General features: G+C 40.9%; 2 protein-coding genes across 4 annotated transcripts in view; one reads left to right on the top strand and one right to left on the bottom strand.

Annotated features, from left to right (window-relative positions):
- Positions 1-21491, top strand: part of LOC122649621 — a 30668-nt gene that overhangs the window by 4241 nt on the left and 4936 nt on the right. For all 3 annotated transcript variants that reach the window (XM_043842851.1, XM_043842853.1, XM_043842852.1), the window contains exons 5-10: positions 1644-1774; positions 1890-2006; positions 2163-2285; positions 2731-2795; positions 3287-3456; positions 4261-4314. In XM_043842851.1, the coding sequence (XP_043698786.1) occupies positions 1644-1774; positions 1890-2006; positions 2163-2285; positions 2731-2795; positions 3287-3456; positions 4261-4314 (660 nt within the window). The remainder of the gene's footprint in view (positions 1-1643; positions 1775-1889; positions 2007-2162; positions 2286-2730; positions 2796-3286; positions 3457-4260; positions 4315-21491) is intronic.
- The window catches only part of LOC122649620 (protein FAR-RED IMPAIRED RESPONSE 1), a 31473-nt gene continuing 24093 nt past the window's right edge, over positions 14112-21491 (bottom strand). Inside the window, exon 10 of the mRNA XM_043842846.1 lies at positions 14112-14122. The gene's annotated coding sequence lies outside the window, so the exon portion shown is untranslated. The remainder of the gene's footprint in view (positions 14123-21491) is intronic.

Genomic DNA, 21491 nt, shown 5'->3' with positions numbered 1-21491 from the left:
AAATCCAATCTTTTTATCTTTAGGAAAAAAAGGACCTGAAGAAGAACATTTCATTTGTTGTTGAAAATAGCATTGCCTTTTCTCACATTTTATCTCACCAACAAACTCTTGGTTGTGCCATCACCAACTCACCATTATCAGCCAGCCTAGCCTAAAGAGTGATCTTGACTAGCTAGGCATGACGCCTAGTTATAAATTTTTTAAGACCCACCAATTCCCTATTGCCCCACAAGAAAACCCAAATTGGTTGTCCTCTTACGGAAAGAATTCCTTAATCTGTAGGTACGGGCGGAAACTGGCTGGACTGAGGTTGGCCCAGTGCAATCCACAAGGTTCAGGGTTGGGCTAAGCTAGGGCTAATCTGCAATAGTTATGATGTAGAGTATGTTGCATAAATATGCTATTGGGATAACATTCTTAAGGTTTTATCAATGTTAACATACCCGTAATAGTGTCTGTTTATTCTACTTCAACCTAGATCATCTTCAGCCTCCCGTTTGTCCTTTCTCAATCTCTAATTTTGACCAAACCACACCTTATCACCGGTGCACTCAGTGGTCGTCATTCCAAATGGACAAACCATCACAAACAACTCTCAATTTTTCTCCTCTTGTTACTTCCTAAGTTTCCTCAAATGTATTTATTTATGATTGTGTCCTTCATAATGTTGCTAATCATCTATCTCAACATCCTCTCAAACAGCATTTTATTATTTATTATAGTGAGATGAATTACTATTTATGATGATTCAAATTAAGTAAAAAGAGCGTCCCAGTGCACAAGGCTCCCACTACTGCAGGGTCTGGGAGGGGCAAATGTACGCAGCCTTACCCCCTGCTTTGCCGGAGAGGCTGTTTCCAAGTTTTGAACCCGAAAAGGGCTAGTACACACACGTAGGCTATTCTGAAGACCGTTCCTTCCTGCCTCTCACCCGAGAGTCAGTCACGGCATTTGCATGAGGAAATCCCAAACCACAGCTCTAAATCCGACCCATATGTCTTCGTATCGGATGAACATAAGGCAGAGGCCATACTCTTTCTAGTTGAAGGTAGACCTAAAGCTTGCTCTAGAAGGATTTGGTGTTGCTCATATTTTCAGGAAATGCTTACTTATAAATCTGATCATGTTAGAGCTGCAGGGTCTGGGAGAGCATGATTTAAATTAAGTATTTATTTTAAATATGGGTTTTCTTCATGAGATTCCATTTGCAATTTCATGTCACCATACCTCAGTCAAAGATCCATTATTGGGTTTATTCTTTGTCCTCAGAATTATGTGCTTCTAAGATAAACCACTATATGATGATAACAGTTTCATGGTGGTCTCAAGGGAAGTGGTACTTAATAAGAACAGATGTGAAACACAGTTGTTTTGTTTCTGAAGATTCCAGTTCAATACACATGTTAATTATCTAGATATAAACTATGTCTATTTTAGAACATAAACTGTCTATTTTTACTCAAATTAGCTTGATGCAATAGGAATGCTTTTCCCATGCTAGTTAAGCATTTGTAGATAAGCCATGTAGTTGGGAATTGGGAAAAAGGCTTCCAATTGTTAGCATTGTGCAAAGCGTAATTAAGCTAAAAGAGTTTGTACTTTGCTATTAAAGTTTTCCAAGTTTGGCATCCTTGCTCTTGCAGGACATGATTTGTGCTATTGCTGAACTTCAAAGTGATAGACAACTTCTTACGACACGGTATAACAAAAAAACTAAGGAAACTGGTTTTGGGATCATGCAGTTGTCACCAAAAACTGCAGAGTGGCTTGTAAGGTATTATTTATATGATCAGATCCTAATTACTAATTATAGAGTGTAGAACTTCTTAAGCAACTTTTGTAACCTATTTGGTTAATTATATTATGCTGAAACTGGAACTTCCTTGCAGAGACATGGGTTACCGGCAATATGAAATAGAAGGAGACTCAACACTTCTGTATAAGCCTTTCATAAGTGTTTATTTTGGTGCAGCATACTTAAAGTGGTTATCAAATTATGAGGAAAAGTATGTTCATTTTTTCGTTATATTTTGCTGTTTCCATAAATTATTTTATTGCTAGATCTAGATTTTGTAACATGCTGTTTTCCTCTGGGGGTTAGTTGATTTGTCCATTTAATTATTTTGGATGCTGAATTATTTACTCTGGGATTATATCTTCAGGGAAAGAAATGAAGAATTTGTGATTAGGGCTTACAAAGGTGGAACAAAAAAAGCAAAACACAAGTCAACATTGGATTACTGGCGACGGTACCTCTCGGTCAAACAGAGTCTCCCGTCCAGGAGGTTGTTTCAGCATACTACCTTTAATGTGCTTTAAATATTCTCCAGCATTTAAGTTTTCTTTCTAATCTTATGAGGATTTTAATCTGCATGTCTTTTCCATTAGCCAAGCCTTTAATCTGAAGGTAAAGCATTGTTGACCCTAATTTTTAGCTGCAGCTATCTAGTGATATGAGTTTGGATATCCCTAATACCCCCCCTCCACGTCATATTACTTATATGGTTGATCGGGGCTCTAGGTTGGGGTAAGAAATGGTGAATGATATTGGGGTAAGCAATGGTGAATGATATAAGCTGTAGATCGTATTACGTAAGATGTTTTGGGATGAGGTGTACCATCTATTTACATTACCTACTGCCTTCAATAAATTAAATAAAAAAACTTTGTCCAAGGTGAATCAAAATGCTAGTACTAAATTTGTTAAGACATTTTCTGATTATTGTGCAGTAAGAAGTATAATGCTTCAATGCCTGATGCTTCTACTCCTGCTCGGCCTATTTTGAAAAATAAAGGTATCCTTTCTCCTGCTACTTGGCATATCTGATAGGAAATGGTGGCATTTAAATGATTTTCTATGCTAATTTTTCCATTCATTGGAAAGGGTAAATGGTATTAAGTTATTATTTTTTTTAGCATGAAATAGAGAGAGAGAGAGAGAGAGAGAGAGAAGAAGAAGAAGAAGAAGAAGTTTCACTCTCAATGTTGTAATTCTTGGGTGATAACAACTGGGTCTTTTTGTCAAGCTAATTGGATGGATCAGAGATGCTTCTTTGATGTGCTTTCCACTAATTTAACCACTGTTTATTTAAGTATCTTCTGCTTCTTGAGCCTTGTTTGCATCACCTAAAACTTTAGGTCATATAGTTCCTTTAAAGTACTGTTGTCTCATATGAAATGTTTTAATCATATTTGATGTGTTTTATGTGGATAAGATTATTTGTCTTATCAGATATATAGTTAAGTGGTCTTCTCTTACTTCTTTTTCTTTTTCAAGAGAGAACAGTTGATGAGTTGACATACTGGGATTCAAAAGCTTCTCCTGAGGATATGGACGAGATGTGGAGGAACCCTGAAGTTCTCAAAGAGTGGACAAAGTCTAATGAGAATAGAGGAAAAGTGAGCTTTTCACTTGATGCAGAGAAGAGACCATACCTTTCCCGAATAGAAATAAAGGTAAGATTATATGATAACAAAGATATCTTCATACAAGGTTTGAAGTATTGGTATAGGTGGGAGTATTGGAAGGATTATAGGTTAGCCAATTTGAGTGATGTTTGCATTGGACGCTAAGAAAATTTAGGACAACCATGCGACACACTCAGGAGATAGAAAAATCGTATAAATGTATGGAAATTCCTTTCATACACATGTTGATGTATCCAACCCAAAAGTGTAAGTTTTTAGGTGAGAGGCTTAACTAGTACACTACTATGCTATCCACCCAACCCCAGGCATCATGAGGACCAAGCGGAACTAATGAATGCACTCTCTCTTTCTCTCTCATCCCTTTTGGTAGTAGGTCATGATTGTATAGCCAACCCTGGGCACCATAAGGGCCATTAGAAAGTAATGAAGGGATGCAAGTAGATTCTTCCATCTGCAGCTTCTCTCATCCAGAGGAAGCAACTTATGTTCTTTTAATCCAATTCCAATAATTTGAAAATTGAAGAACTAAAATATCCAAACTTATGTCTTACAAAGAAGGATTTGATCCTGATTTCCCGTAACCTCTATGCTTTTCTGTATGTCGATATTCGACACAGCAGCATTTTGATGTATCATTATTATCTGGTGGATTTTTGGCCCTTTAGATATCTTTTTAATTATCTGAGTTTTGTTGGAGAGATGATGGCTAATTAGTTTCTTCTCACAATGTCAAGGATGAGGGTTGTGAAATTCATTTCCTTTTGAGAAATTCATTATTGTGAATTGTGATAACAACTTGAGTAATATCCTTCTACTGGTTTCCCTTTGCAGGCAGTCGCTCAAATCATTCTTTCAAAACACTTCAGTTCAAGAAAAGTGAAACCTGTAAGTTTTTTTTCTCCAAAAATATATGCACCCAATGGTTGAAACCAGGACAAAGGTAGTAAGTGCATTTTACTAGACAATGCCACCACTATGCTTGACAGGCAATGAAAACAGTTATAATTTCTTTCCATTGGCTTTTTTAGTTAGATTTTAGGTTTAGGAGGTAAGAAGAGAGAAGGAAGAAGTTGGAGGAGGAAGAAGATAGCAAGAGAAGAGAGAAGAGAGAAGAGAATATTTGGTTGTAATCGATTGTGATGGAGAGACTTCCCCATACACCCTATATTCATTCAATCATAAGTAATAGAGAATTACATCCACCTCCCTAGGGAGGTAAAAGGGAAATAAAGAAGAAAAAACAGAATTACATAATAAGGCAACTAGTAATATAACTAGTTCCTAAACTATCCCTATTACATGATTTCTAACACTCCCCCTCAAGCTGGAGAATATATATCATGCATTCCCAGCTTGCTTAGGAAAGAACTAAACTGAGGAGAGCCAAGAGCTTTGGTGAAGATATCTGCCAACTGATCACCAGTCTTCACAAAAGGAGTACAAATACAGCCAGAGTCTATCTTTTCCTTGATGAAATGCCTATCAACCTCAATGTGCTTAGTCCGATCATGTTGCATTGGGTTGTGGGCAATACTGATGGCAGCCTTGTTGTCATAGTACAGTCTCATGGGTCCTTCAGTGTCAAATCCCAGTTCTTGAACAAGTCTTTTCAGCCAGATGAGCTCACACACTCCGTGTGCCATAGATCTAAATTCTGCCTTGGCACTAGATCTGGCCACAACATGCTGTTTCTTGCTCCTCCATGTGACTAAGTTACCTCCCACAAAGGTACAATAGCCGGAGGTAGATCTCCTGTCTGTAATGGAACCAGCCCAATCGGCATCTGTGAAACCTTCCACTCTCAAGTGGTTGTGCCTTGCATACAACAGTCCTTTCCCTGGAGAGGACTTCAAATACCTTATAACGCGATTCACAACATCCAAATGGCCACTCTTGGGAGCATGCATGAATTGGCTAACAACTCCCACTGCATAAGAGATATCTGGCCTAATCATAGAGAGATAGATAAGCTTCCCCACTAGCCTTTGATACTTCCCCGCATCAACAAGAGAAGGACCACAATCCTCTCCTAGTTTGTGGTTTTGCTCAATAGGAGAGTTTCTTCGGTTTACTGACCTAACATCCCTGTCTCTGTTAACAGTCAAGAATAAATCTCCTCGACATATGTTGATTCCTCTCTTGGTCCTTGATACTTCTATTCCTAAGAAGTACTTCAAGGGACCCAGATCTTTGATCTCAAACTGTTGTGCCAAGTAGCTCTTCAATTTACCTATCTCAGCTGTATCATCTCCTGTGACCACAATATCATCAACATAGACAATGAGAGCTGTGATAGTACCATTACTCCGCTTGGTAAAGAGAGTATGATTAGCTTGCTCTGGGAGTATCCATTCTTGAGAATAGCTGTCGGAAGCGCTCAAACCATGCCTTTGGTGATGTTTGAGACCATATAGAGCCTTCTTAAGGAGGCACACTTTCCCTTCAGCTGAAGGCATCTTGAAGCCTGGTGGAGTTTGCATGTACACTTCCTCTTCCAAGTCACCATGAAGGAAGGCATTCTTCACATCCAGCTAATATAAAAGCCAATCTTTATTGGCAGCCAAAGATAAAAGAACTCTTATTGAGTTATGCTTGGCCACAGGGGCAAATGTCTCCTGGTAGTCAATTCCATAGACTTGACTATACCCCTTGGCCACCAACCTTGCTTTGTATCTCTCAATACTGCCATCAGATTTATACTTGATTGTGTAGACCCATCTACATCCAATTGGGACACGTCCCTTGGGAAGGTCAACAAGTTGCCAAGTACCATTCTTCTCAAGTGCCATAATCTCCTCAGACATGGCTTGTCTCCACTTTGGGTCAGACATAGCATCAATGGCATTCTTGGGAATGGACGCAGTAGAGAGAGCAGTAATAAGGGCAAGGCCTGTAAGAGAAATTGCATCATAGGAAACAAACTGGGATATAGGATTAGTACAAGTTCTTTTCCCTTTCCTAATAGCAATAGGAAGGTCCAAATCAGATGGAGGAGAAGAAATGTCACCTGATTGAGAAGGATGAATCTCAAGATGTGGATTTGGATCTGAAGAGGACTCTTGGTAGGTCTTCTTTCTTGTATTATGCAAGCCTTCACCTTTTTTGTATGTAATGTGGTAATCCTTCTCCTTATCAGAACCACTTTCAACAACCAAATCTGTATTCCCCCCCTGGTTGATCATCAACCTCAACCACATCTACAATCCTGTGTTTTCCAATGTCAAGCATAAAAGGAGATGTAGGTAGAGGAGAAAGGAAGAAATCCTCAGTAGCCTGTTCACTCCTACAATTCTCCCCCTGAAGAGGATGCTGAGAAGGGACAAAGAAGGGGACTGATTCAAGAAAAGTAACATCCTTGGAAATGAGACATCGGCGGGAAGAAGGATGATAACACTTGTACCCCTTGGTAGTAGAAGAGTACCCAAGGAAGAGACACTTGAGAGCTTTGGGGTCAAGTTTAGTGCGAGCAGATTTGTTAACATGCACATAACAAACACAGCCAAAGACTCGAGGAGGAAGAGAAAAAGCAGAAGCCTTGGGAGATAAGATGTCTAAGGGAGATTTGAAATTAAGAAGCTTGGTAGGCATACGATTGATGAGAAAGGAGGCAGTGAGAAGAGCAGCGGACCAGAAGGTCTTGGGGACATGCATGCCAAACAATAGACTACGGGTGACCTCTAGAAGATGGTGATTTTTCGTCTCAGCAACCCCATTTTGTTGGGGCGTGTCAACACACGCTAGCTGATGGATAATGCCATGAGTAGTAAAGAAGGTTTGAATACCACCAAACATGTACTCTCCCCCTTTATCAGATCGCACAATTTTGATGCGGGTCTCAAATTGAGTAAGGATCATTTGGTAAAAATTCTGAAAGGCATCTCAAACATCACTCTTATGCTTCAAAAGTACAGTCCATGTGGTACGGGAAAAATCATCAACAAATGACACAAAGTAACAAAAGCCAAATAAAGAAGTAGTAGGGGAAGGACCCCAAACATCAGTATGCACAATATGAAAAGGAGCAACAGTTCTATTACCATGATAAGGATATGAAGACCGACAATGTTTGGTAAACATAGATGGTTCACATTGAAAAACATGAGAAGAGGCAATAGATGAAAATAAGTGAGGCAATTGTTTCCTCATTACTACAAAAGATGGATGGCCAAGACGGCGATGCCATAACATAACAGAATCCACAGAACTACTATCATTTCGACCACACACATAGGAATGAACTGTGGGCAAAAGCGGATAAAAAAAGTAGAGGCCTTGTTCCTCACGTCCATTACCAATAATCCTCTTCGTCACCAAATCCTGAAAAAGACAGTGAGAAGGAAAAAAGGTGACACAACAGTTGAGAGATTTAGTCAAATGACTCAGATAAAAGATTCAGTGTAAGGTTAGGGACATGAAGAAAAGAAGAGAGGGAAATAGATGATGTCACAGGGATATTACCCTTACCAGATATGGAGGAAAGGGAGCCATTAGCTACCCTAACCTTGTCCTTACCAGAGCAAATGGTATAGGAATCATAATAATGAGACGTACCGGTCATGTAGTTCGTGGTACCCGAGTCAATGACCCAAGACTGGGCAGCAGTGGAAGCTGAGGTGGAGACCTGCAAAGCTGAGGATGATGAGGATCCAGCCATACTAGAGGTAGAAGATGTGCTCAACTATGACATAACCCTGCGAACCGCTGCATCCATAAAGGTGGAGTCATCCTGTGGGGCATCAGCATCAGTCGCCGCTGCGGAATGAGCTCGAGCTCCCCTTCTATGGCCACACATACTAGGAGGACGACCATGGAGAGACCAACACCTATCCTTGGTGTGTCCAGTGCGTCCACAATGATCACATTTAAATCTGTCTCGCCCAACTCCACTGGCACCAACTGTCTCCACAGTACTAGCTTCCTCACGGTTAGGCCCTGGGCCTCCACCACCTCCACAGGTGTCTCGAACAGAACTAGAATTGAGGGCTGACTTCTCAGATGATGCTGGTGGTGGTGCCATAATAAGTCGCCTGGTCTCTTCACTCTGTAAGTAACTATAGACTTCACTAAGAGAGGGAAGGGGAGACCGGCCTAACAGCTGGAGTCTAACTGGCTCATAGTCAGAGTTCAGACCACCAAGCAAAGAGAAGACAAGCTTTTTTTCAAGAGTCAGATACACCTTGGCTTCATCCTCTGGGTTGGTCAAATGAAGGTCTCTGTAGTGATCATACTCTTCCACAAGACTAAGGAACGCACTGTAGTACTCAGAAATAGTGCTGTCACCCTGTTTCAATGAGTGGATTCTTTGATGGAGCTGATAGACCTTAGCAGTGTCACCTACTCTGTCAAAGGCCACAGAGACACTATCCCAAATAGCTTTGGCTGTTTCCTTCCTTATAAACCTTCTCCCAATCTCGGCCTTCTTGGAGAAGATCAACCATGTCATAACTGTAGAATTTTCAGTCTCCCATTTATCAAAAGTAGGTGAACCAGCTGTGGGAGCCTTGATAGCACCTGTGATATATCCAAGTTTTCCCTTACTCCTAAGAAAAAGTCTCACAGAATATGACCAATCTAGGTAATTAGTACCATCAAGCTTCACAAAAGAAATCTATTGGTGAGTACTCTCATAAGCCAACTGAGGGACAACAGTAGGGGGTTGTGAATCAGCAGTACCAAGCACAGATGCATCTGAAGCAGCCATTCTTTACCAAAGACAATAAACAAGAACACCAAAGACAAGTGGGGAGTACACACTCAACCCAAACAAGCAAAAAAAATCCAATAAGCAGTCTAGGATAGCACACTGCCGAAGCAGTCCTAGCAGCAAATCTCTAAGAGGACTTAAATCAAGCACTTCTAGTGCATAACAACAGCAGTCCAGCAGGCAGTCCCTAAGAAGAGGCCTCACAAAGTCTTGCAAGGTGTAGTAATAACTTCAAACAAGTAAAACAGCCTCACAAAGGCTATGCTTACACATCCCTCAACCAAGGGAGCATCAAACTGCAGCTTGAAGCAAGAAAAAAGAAGTAAACACTCTCGGGTTTACCTGGGCAGAACAGAGGATCCCACACAAGAACTCTATCTACTCATATGGCTTCTACAATCAGCAAAGGAGATCATAACAACTCTCATAAGTGTCCTTGGGCGATCCAAATAAGCCAGACCAAGACACAAAAGGAATCCGAGAAGAGCAGCAGCTGCAACCTGAACTTGAACTTGGTGGAACTTGTAGCAGCCTTTGTATGAGATCCAAACTATCAAGAGAGCTTCAAAATAGCTCAGGTATATCCTTCAATCATCAAAAGAGGCTAAAATAAGCCTATTCCATACTCTTTAAGCAAAGCTGTACACAGAAATCTCCTCTTTGGAATCCTTAGAGACAAAGGATTTCAAAGAGAAGAGAAAGAATGAAAACAGGGACTGAACACGACTCTCAAACCTTGAGCCTTCTCTAATACCAAGTTAGATTTTAGGTTTAAGAGGTAAGAAGAGAGAAGGAAGAAGTTGGAGGAGGAAGAAGATAGCAAGAGAAGAGAGAAGAGAGAAGAGAATATTTCGTTGTAATCGATTGTGATGGAGAGACTTCCCCATACACCCTATATTCATTCAATCATAAGTAATAGAGAATTACATCCACCTCCCTAGGGAGGTAAAAGGGAAATAAAGAAGAAAAAATAGAATTACATAATAAGGCAACTAGTAATATAACTAGTTCCTAAACTACCCCTATTACATAACTTCTAACATTTTTATGCACCTCCATTGCTTTTCTTGAAGGTGCCAGCTCACCCTCGTGGTAAAGGCAATGGTTGCTGATATCCTTGACTAGGATCAAATTCCACTAGTTGTTGGGTAAGGGGTCCCTTCTACATGAGCTAGTAGTGCTACCCCATCTCCCAACTCTCCCACCTACCCACTCATTAAGTAAATCCAGCTAGTGACCAATACTGGGAATCAGGAAAAGAAAACAAAATAATTTCTTAGCTGTTGCCTGACAGCCTTGTAATTATCTCACTTAAATTAAATTTTCCTTCTTTTTTTTTTCCTTTGAGCATTTGCTCCTTCAAAGTAAGTCTCTCAGCCTTGTTTTGTCTCATATTCTTTTTTTTCTTTTATTCTGAAACCTGCACTATAATGTTTTAAAATTTCATCCTGAGATACATGATGCTATTGAATGGTTTGGAAGGACCTCTGCGGCTCTGCCATGCCTTGAAAGAAATACAAACCAGCCTTTGAACCATTTCTTCTCTTCTTGTCTTTTTCTTTTTCTTTCTTTTTAAAGTTTCCTTTAGAAATTATTGGCTTGATCAACAAACTATTTAGTTGGAAACTTGGATCATTTGGATTGTGTGAACTGGAAGATCAGAATGCCTACCTGTAGAGAGATTTAAAATTAGGGAAAGGCTTGGATGATTTGAGTCACCCCAAGCACTCTTTTGTTTATAAGAGTAATAAAAGAATAAACATATGTACATGAGCAATGTGGGACTAAACCACATACAAACAACTAAATAAATAAAGAGGAAAAAAGTTCAGAATACCCCCACGGTATTCTGGCCCATATCTAACACTCCCCCTAAAGTTGGAACATATATATGATGCATGCCCAACTTGACTAAGATAGGATGAAACAGCTTGCTAATCAGTCCTTTAGTGAACACATCAACAAGTTGATCAGTAGTCTTCACAAAGGGAACATAAATGAGGCCGGCTTCAAGCTTTTCTTTAATGAAATGTCGGTCAACCTCTACATGCTTAGTGCGATCATGCTGGACAGGATTATGAGCAATGCTGATGGTAGCTTTATTGTCACAATAAAGCATCATGGGAAGATGGACAGCGACACCAATATCCTGCAATAATCCTTTAAGTCATCGAAGTTCACAAATGCCTTGGGCCATCGCATGAAACTCGGCTTCAGCACTAGACCTTGCCACAACATTTTGCTTTTTGCTACACCATGTGACAAGGTTCCCACCCACAAAGGAACAATAGCCAGAGATAGATTTCTTGTCAGGAGAACTAGCCCAATCGGCATCAGTATAAGCTTCAATCTTGAGGTGACCATTGGGAGATAAGAGGATTCCCTCTCCTGCAGCAGACTTCAAATACCTCAAAATACGACGGATTGCATCCATATGAGAGGAATAGGGATCATGCATGAACTGGCTCACCATACTTACAGCAACTGCTATGTCAGGTCTTGTGTGGGAAAGGTAGATTAGTTTGCCCACTAACCGCTGATAACCACCCTTGTCAACAGGTTTACCCTCTTTCTCCTTAAGTTTTGTGGTAGCATCTATAGGAGTATCTGAAGGATGACAACCTAGCAGCCCTGTTTCAGTCAATAGATCAAGGATATATTTTCTTTGAAAAAGAAAGATGCCCTTTGAAGAGCGAGCAACTTCTGTCCCTAGAAAATATTTGAGAGGGCCTAAATCTTGACCTCAAACTCACGGTCAAGGAGAAGCTTCAAATCCCTGATAGCAGCACCATCATTACCAGTCACCACGATATCATCTACATTGACTATGAGAAAAGTAACCTTGTCACCAACTCGTCTGATGAACAAAGTGTGATCAGCATTGCTCTGCTTATAACCTGCTTGTTGGAATATGGGTATTTGGGTATTACGTGTGACATGGGTCGATCCATGATATAAGATCGACCCATGGGGTGTTATTTCTATTTTAGTTATTTTCCCTTTCCTAGTTCTATTCTAGCTCTATTTAACTAGTTAGAATTAGAGTTATATTTGTAATAGGTGTCAACCTTTCTTCTATTATAAATACATATCGTGGAGGGCTATCATTATTAAGCCATTTACTTATTTCTACATGGTATCAGAGCCTAAACTCGATATCTGAGAAATTAATTCTGCTCTCCTCCATCGTCTCCCTCCACAATTGATCTCTCCTAGATCAACTAACCCATTACCCTAAAACCCTAAATCAACCGAGACCATCCATCTCTCTTCCCTTCTCTCGTTTCCATTATTTCATGGGGGCAATACTTTGAGGTGATCTAAATATGATCTAGTACTTGCCCTAGAGTTTACCTCCTTTACTTTATCCTATTTTATGATCTCCATGCACAGTGAGATCCATGTTTGAAGATTGAAGAATTGCAGATTTTATTTTAGAAGACCTGCAGATTTATTTTTCTCGAAGATTGAAGACCTGTAGATTTATTTCTCTTGAAGACCTACAGTATTTTTTCTCCATATTTGAAGATTGAAGCACTGCAGAATTTTATTTAGAAGACCTGCAGATGTTTTAAGACCTGAAATTTTTTTTCTTGAGACCTGCAGATTTTTTTCTCGAGACCTGCAAATCCATATTATGCGAAGATCTGCAGACTCCTTTTCTCTTTTTTTGAAGACCTGCAGTTGTTTTAAAACACATGCAGCAGTTTTTTATTGAAGACCTGCAATTTTTTGAAGACCTGCAGCAGCTTTTTGTTGAAGATCTGCAGATTTTTTTGCAAGAGTGCAGTATTTTTTTGAAGACCTGCAAATTTTTTTTTTGTATACAGATCTGCAGCTTCTCTTTGTTTAACCACACTGTAGTTGTTTATGTATACAACCTGCAGAGTTTATTTTGAAGAACTGCTGCCTATTTACCTATTGCAGAATATTCTGCAATTTCCTGCACTTCTCGGTTACTGAAGTTCTATCGGTATGCCTGATTCAGCTGCATCCACTGCTACCACCAACACTGGCCAATCTTCTACACAAGGGACCCATCATGATTATCCCTCTTTTCCAGTCAGCCCGATAAAGCTCAATGGCACTAATTATTTACTTTGGTCTACACAAATGTTTCTTTCTATTGATTCAAGGGGCTATAAGGGATATATATATGGTACCACTGTCAAACCAAGTGAAGCTAGTACATTACAAGACAAGTGGAGTTCCAGCAACTCTCTTGTTATGGCTTTTCTTCTCAGTGCAATGACTCCATCCATTGCCCGTGGCTATACACTACTTGATTCAGCTGCAAAAATTTGGAAAGCTGCTAAAGGTATTCCCAAGTAGGGAATGATGCACAAATTTATGATATTCAACGAAAAATCCATGCAACCAAACAGGGTGAACTTACTTTAGCTGAATACTACTGTGAACTCCGTAGCCTGTGGCAAGAGCTTGACTATTATGATAACTTTCAGCTTGATTGTCCTTCTGATATTACCAAATTTCAGCTTAGGGAGGATAAATTCAGAGTATACACTTTCTTGATTGGCCTTAATGTGGAATATGATCAGCTTCGGTCTCAAGTTCTGAGTCGTTCACCTTTTCCCACTTTGGAGCAAGCCTACTCTATGATACAATTGGAAGATACTCGTCATTCCACCATGTTACCAACTACACAGCCAGAGAGATCTGCTTTAATTTCTTCTAGAGGTAGCTCTTCTAGTACTAGCACACGTTCCTCGTTTGAGAAGGAACCTCTTAAATGTACTCATTGTGGAAAGGAACGACATACTGTGGATTTTTGCTGGAAGTTACATGGTCGGCCATTTGACTCTTCTGATGGTCGTAGTGGTGGTTGTGGTTGAGGCCGTGGCCGTGGTCGTGGTGGCACACAAGCCCATCTTTCTGAAGCTACTGAAACAGCCCCTACTACCACACTTTCTGCAGAGGAACTTGTTGCCTTTCGTCATATGATGACTACCTTCGCCTCTTCATCTGCACCTGCCTCTACCTCGACTGTGGTTCCCTCTTCTGAATCGAACCTTGTTTTCTCCAAACCAGGTATTTCTTTTGCTGGTCATTATGCTTCGGCATTATCTCATCCTTGGATAATCGATTCCGGAGCCACTGACCACATGACTGGTCTATCCAATTTATTTTTTCGTTATTCTCCCTGTTCAGGCAAAGATAAAATTAAAATAGCCGATGGTTCTCTTTCCTCTGTCTCAGGGAAGGGAGCCATCCATTGTTCTCCTTCTTTATCTTTGTCCTCTGTTTTACATGTTCCTAAGTTAACTTCTAATTTGCTTTCTATCAGTAGTTTGACATCTGATCTCAATTGCAAAGCTATTTTTTATCCTTCACATTGTGTCTTTCAGGACTTGGGGACAGGGAGAACGATTGGGCTGGTAAAATGCGTGGTGGTCTCTACTGCTTGACGATGATCTTATCTCTAATGTCATTACTAAGTCTGCCAGGCTCTTACTACTTCGCGAACATCATTTATCTGAATGCACCGATGGCATCGTCGATGGGCCATCCACCTTTAGGAACCTTAACTAAGATTTTTCTGTTTTATTTCAGCATTGTAACCCTCACTCTTTATTATGTGAGGCTTGTGTTTTTGCAAAACAAACTCGTTCTTTATTCTAGTTCAAATAAAAGATGTTCTAAGCCTTTTTCTATGATTCATTCTGATGTCTGGGGTCCCTCACGTACCTCTTCTATTTCTGGCTTTAAGCGGTTTGTCACCTTTATTGATTGCCACACACGCACCACTTGGGTTTACTTCATGCGACACAAGAGTGAAGTTTTTTCCTGTTTTAAAGTCTTTTATAGCATGGTTCAAACTCAATTTCAAGCTACCATTCAAACTCTTAGGAGTGACAATGGTCGTGAATATTTAGATGGAGCCTTTCAATTATTTCTTGCTACTCAGGGTATTATTCATCAAACCAGTTGCATTGACACTCCACCCCAAAATGGAGTGGCTGAACGCAAAAATAGACATCTTCTTAATGTAGCTTGCTCTATTATGTTTGAAATGCATGTTCCTTCTCATTTCTGGGGAAAGGCTATTTTAACAGCTGCTTATCTTATCAATAGGATGCCCTCTCGGGTACTTGACTATAAATCTCCTCTTGATCTTTTGAAGGGGTCTTCTTCTTATATTATTCCTCCCAAAATTTTTGGGTGTGCTTGTTTTGTTCGAAACCACTATGCCCATGGCAAACTTGATCCCCGCGGTCTCCGCTGTATTTTCATTGGTTATTCTCCCACCCAAAAGGGGTATAAATGTTATCATCCTACATCTCGTCGTGTTTTTGTTTCCATGGATGTCGTTTTTCATGAGGCCGTGGCTTTCTTTCCATCTTCGGCACCTCTTCAAGAGGAGTCCATTCCTACTCTAGAAGAAGTGCCGATTCCCGTTCCTCCTCTACATGAACCTATTGATGACTATCATATACCTTTAGATAATGATGTTCAAGGGGAGCAGCAGGTACAGCCGGTGATAGATTTCACACAGTAGTATTATCGAAAGAAAAAAGGGCAACAACAGCCCACCATTGCAGCATTACCAGACCAAGAGTTGTCCTCTGACCCAGGATCGAATGACACCTGCTCTGGTAATATTTCTAATCCTTTAGATGCTGCTACTTCTCCTATTACTTCTGATCCATCACTTGATCTACGCATTGCTCTTAGAAAGGGAAAAAGGTCTTGTACGCAACATCCAATATCACAGGTTGGTTCGTATAAATCTTTATCCCCATCATTTCATGCTTTTGTTTCCTCTTTATCCTTTGTTTCCATACCACAGACTTGGCAGGAGGCATTTGCAGATACTAGGTGGAAGGAGGCCATGATCGAAGAAATGCTAGCTGTAAAGAAGAGTGGTACATGGGATCTTGTCACACTTCCACCACAAAGAAGACTGTTGGCTGCAAGTGGGTCTATGTAATTAAACAAAAAGCTTATGGAACTGTTGATCGTTTTAAAGCAAGGCTGGTTGCTTGCGGATTTACTCAGACATATGGGATAGATTATTTGGAGACTTTTGCACCTATTGCCAAAATGAATACTATCAGGGTAATTCTCTCTTATGTTGTGAACTTAGGATGGAGTCTACAACAGCTTGATGTTAAAAATGCCTTCCTCCATGGTGAATTAGAGGAAGAGGTATATATGGATGTCCCTTCTGGGTTCTCATTTGCTGCAACTCATGGCAAGGTTTGTAAACTTAAGCGTGCATTGTATGGTCTGAAACAATCACCACGTGCATGGTTTGGTCATTTTCAGACAACGATATTGACATTTGGTTATAAACAAAGCAATGCAGATCACACTTTATTTATCAAGACATCGGGCAGCATTATTACTCTCCTCATAGTATATGTCGATGATATAATTGTAACTGGAAATAACCTTGCTGAAATTTTCAAGTTGAAGAATTATTTGGCCAAGGAATTTGAGATTAAGGATCTAGGCATACTTCGCTATTTTCTAGGGATTGAAGTGGCCCATTCTTCTCAAGGGCTGTTCTTATCTCAACGCAAGTATACTCTAGATCTTCTTTCTGAAACTGACATGTTAGGCTGATCTCCTGTGGATACTCCTATTGAGGCAAATGCTCGTTTCCGAGACACTGATGGTGAACCAGTGGACAAAGGGAGATATCAGAGGCTAGTTGGGCGACTAATTTATTTATCTCACATTAGGCCTGATATTGCCTATGCTGTGAGTCTTATCAGTCAATTTATGCATGATCCCCGGTCTAATCATCTGGAAGCAGTATTCAGGATTTTGAGATACTTGAAATCGGCTCCTGGTAAAGGAGTATTATTCTCTCGTCATGATCATCTACACATTGAGGCCTATACTGACTCAGATTGGGCTGGCTCCCATGATCGAAAATCCACCACAGGTTACTGTACATTTGTGGGTGGACATTGTGTTACATAGCGCAGCAAGAAGCAAACAGTGGTGGCCCGTTCTAATGTAGAGGCTGAATTTAGAGCTATGGCTCTTGGTATTTGTAAACTATTGTGGCTCAAGACTTTGTTACAAGATTTGAGTAGTCCTATTACTCTGCCTATGCGACTCTACTGCGACAGTAAATCAACAATAAGCATTGCCCATAATCCAGTGCAACATGATAGGACGAAACATATTGAAATTGATCGTCATTTTATCAAGGAGAATCTGGATAATGGGACGGTTTGTGTTCCTTATGTGCAATCTGGGGAACAGTTGGCTGATGTGTTCACCAAAGGCTTAAGTGGAAAAGTTTTTCAACCTCTAGTGTGCAAGTTGGGCATGACTGATATCTATGCACCAACTTGAGGGGGAGTGTTGGAATATGGGTATTTGGGTATTACATGTGACAGGGGTCGATCCATGATATAAGATCGACCCATGGGGTGTTATTTCTATTTTAGTTATTTTCCCTTTCCTAGTTCTATTCTAGCTCTATTTAACTAGTTAGAATTAGAGTTATATTTGTAATAGGTGTCAACCTTTCTTCTATTATAAATACATATCGTGGAGGGCTATCATTATTAAGCCATTCACTTATTTCTACACTGCTGAAATCATAGCCCTATGAAATCTGCCAAACCAGGCTCTAGGTGACTGCTTTATCCCATAGAGAGCACGTTTTAGCTTACAGACCCTGCCCTTAGTCCTGTCATCAGAGAAGCCTGGTGGAATGTCCATATATACCTCCTCCTTAAGCTCCCCATGGAGGAAGGCATTCTTTACATCTAACTGCTGAAGATCCCACCCAAGATTTACAGTACAAGATAATAATACCCTGATAGTGTTGAGTTTTGCCACTGATGCAAAGGTCTCCTGATAGTCAACTCCATAAGTCTGAGTGAACCCCTTTGCAACCAGACGTGCCTTATACCGATCCACTGAACCATCAGCCTTCTGTTTGACCACAAAGACCCATTTACATCCCACTGGTTTTTTCCCTGGAGGAAGAGCCACAAGATCCCACGTATAATTTTTGTGTAGTGCTCTCATTTCTTCCAACATTGCAGCCTTCCACTTTCCATCTGTATATGCTTCCTGCCAATTTTTAGGAACAGAGACAGAAGAAAGAGAAGATACAAAAGCACAAAAAGATGGAGAAAGAGAGCTATAAGAAACAAAGCGAGATATGGGATGTAAAGTGCAAGTCCTAGTACCTTTGCGATGAGCAATAGGTAGGTCGGAAGAAGAGGGGTTACCAAGAGATGAAAGATCCGGGTCTGGAGCCGACAATTGGATGGGTACTGGTGCTAAAGTGGATTGTAGCTGCCCTCTGTTGGATCTGCCCCTTGTATAGGTGATGATGTTGGAGTTGTCAATTCTCTTCTGAAATTCACCAATAGTTCTCTGGACCGGAGTTAGCTCCCCCTGGATAGGAACATTAACAACACTATTTTCTATGGTCTCCCCCTGTAAAGGATTCCCATTAGGTGAGGGAGGAACGGCCAGACCATCCAAAGTAGGCTGGGCAGCAGCCGTGGGTGGTGGTAAAGAAGGCTGGACAGCAGCCTGAGGAACCTCTGGTAGAGGAATCTCAAAAGGTACATCTTCACTAGAACTCTCCCCTTGAAGATGTGGCGAAGAATAGTAAGAAAGGGACTCATGGAAAATAACATCCATACTAACCATGGTACGGCGGGAAGGGGGATGGTAACACTTATAACCTTTCTGGGTCGGAGAATAACCCAAGAAAATACAACGGAGGCCCCGAGGTTCAAGTTTGCCAGGAGATCGAGTATCCCTAGCATAACAGACACAACCAAACAACTTGGGAGGCACAATAAAGGAGGAATTCCCAATTAAAATATTAGAGGGGCTACGAGAGTCAAGAACCCTAGAAGGCAGCCTATTGATGAGATAGGCCGCAGTGAGAACCGCATCCCCCCAATATTGAGATGGGACATTCCTTGCAAACATCAAAGCCCTGGCCATCTCTAACAAGTGGCGATTTTTCCTTTCGGCCACACCATTCTGGGCAGGGGTATCAACACAACTAGTTTGATGAAGGATGTCAGCGATCAGCTAAATAATTTTGAAATTGGGATTCTGTATACTCTGTTCCATTATCACTTCTCAATACTTTGAGAGTAGCCTGGAACTGAGTTTGGACCATTTTATGAAAATGTTGAAAACATGAAAAAACTTGATTTTTTGTGTGGAGAAGATATACCCAAGTATGCCTAGAATGACAATCAATGAAAGAGACAAACCAACGACGGCCAGAAATAGATGGTTTACGACTGGGGCCCCAAACATCAGAATGCACCAAATTAAAACAAAAAGAACTCCTTTTATTTGAAATGGGATAATTTGAACGTGTTTGTTTGGCCAGAACACAAGCCTCACAAAAAAAGTCATCCCTAGTACGAAGCGTGACCAAATTAGGAAATAAATGAGCTAAAATTCCTAAAGGGGAGTGACCTAACCTAGAGTGCTACTGGTAGAGTTCAGAAGAGACCATGGAGTTCTGGTGTGGCGGAGAATGTAATGGTGGTGGAGAGAAGCGACCGTCATCAAGCAGATACAGCCCACCATGCACTTTACCCAATCCAATCGTCTTCCCAGACTCTAGATCTTGAAACACACAATGAGAAGGAAAAAAAGTGACTTTACAGTTAAGATCACGAGTAATACTACTAATGGAAAGAAGGTTAGTAGTAAAATTAGGAATGTGAAAAACAGAAGTCAAAGGAAGAGAGGAAGTGCAGTTGATGATTCCCTTTCCAGATATGGAAGAAAGAGAACCATCAGCCACTTTGACCTTGTCTTTCCCAGAAGTGGGAGAATATCTGTGAAACAAACTAGAGGAACCAGTCATATGATCTGTAGCTCCAGAATCTATAATCCAAGGATGGGAAGCTACAGAAGCACAATGACCTCCAAATGGAATACCTGACCGGGCAAAGTGTGAACCTGAAGGAGCAAATGAATTGGCAGTAGCTGATGTAGTAGAGGCAGCAGCAACGGAAGACCTTAGCATACGTAGGAGTGCCTGTAGATCATCCTGGGATAGACCAGGGTCAGTAGCAGGGGCTGCAGTAACAGTCTCAGTCTGATGGGCCTTGGTCTTTAGCTTATTCTTGTTCTTGGCAGCCCTTTTAGCTTCAAAATCAGCTGGTTTACCATGAAGTTTCCAGCACTTCTCTTTGGTGTGATAGGGTTTGTGACAGTGCTCACAAACAACAGTCGCTGTAGCAGAATCACCAAGAGCAACAGGGCCACTAGGAGCAGAAGTGGTCGGGGCAGCAGCCTTGAGAGCTGATCTGTCTGTAATAGGAGGGTGCAACATAGCAGCCCTCCGGTTCTCCTCAGAAGACACCAATGCATATGATTGTTCAAGTGTGGGAAACGGCTTATGGCCCAACACCTGAACACGGATCTGATCATACTCCACATTCAAACCAGCCAAAAAATCATATACTCTGATCTTGTCCACGTGCTTCTTATAGGAAGTAATATCAGCCACTGAAGTAGGGTGAAAGTCTGAGAAATGGTCCAACTGTTGCCACAGACTACGGAGAGTAGCATAGTATTTGGATACTGAAAGTTCACCCTGAGTGGTGTGAAGGACCTTCTTCCGGAGTTCATATACTTGGGCATCATTGCCAAGCTGCCCATATGTTTCCTTGCAGGCGGCCCAAATCTGGGAGGCAGTGTCCAGAAGAAGAAAGTTATGCTGTAGATCAGAAGTCATAGAGCCTATCAGATAAGACATCAGAACACCATTATTGGCAAGCCACTTTTCCTGAGCAGGCCCTTGTTCAGTAGGCATAACACAAGTGCCATTAATATGACTGGTGAGACCACGGCCTGCAATGGCAAACGAGGCAGATCTGGACCAGAGAAGATAATTCGAGCCATCAAGTTTAATAGGATTTGGTGGGAAGTTGTGGTACTCTGTCTTGTGACCATCATTGAGTGACTGATCTGAAGTAGCTGAAGAATTGATCGAATCACCCATACTTGGCAGCAAATAAGTCCAATATTAACTTCAAAATAAAGGCTGAATCACCTCTCCAAAAAACAGAACCAGCAGCACAAGGAGACCTCTATATCGATAGTGTCTGGGTTTTGAAGAAAACCCTGAATTATGGAAATCGATAAAGGGACAAGTGAGGCACAGAACTGCCGATAAAAGGCTGCAACTGAAGTCGATTGGTGCTTTATAATGAAGAAAACAACCTGTAGAAACTCAGGTCCAATGGGCAGCAGCAGCCCCAAGATCGATAGATGTCAGGGTTTTGAAAAAACCCTGTAAGTGTGTATCGATCTCAGAGAGGTCTTCAAAACTGGATTGTAGAAGCCCAAAAATTGCAGCCGAGTGTCTCCTGGTAAT

Source organism: Telopea speciosissima, chromosome 2 (genome assembly GCF_018873765.1).
Source record: "Telopea speciosissima isolate NSW1024214 ecotype Mountain lineage chromosome 2, Tspe_v1, whole genome shotgun sequence".
Classification (NCBI taxonomy): domain Eukaryota; kingdom Viridiplantae; phylum Streptophyta; class Magnoliopsida; order Proteales; family Proteaceae; genus Telopea; species Telopea speciosissima.
This window is presented reverse-complemented; position numbering and strand designations above follow the sequence as displayed.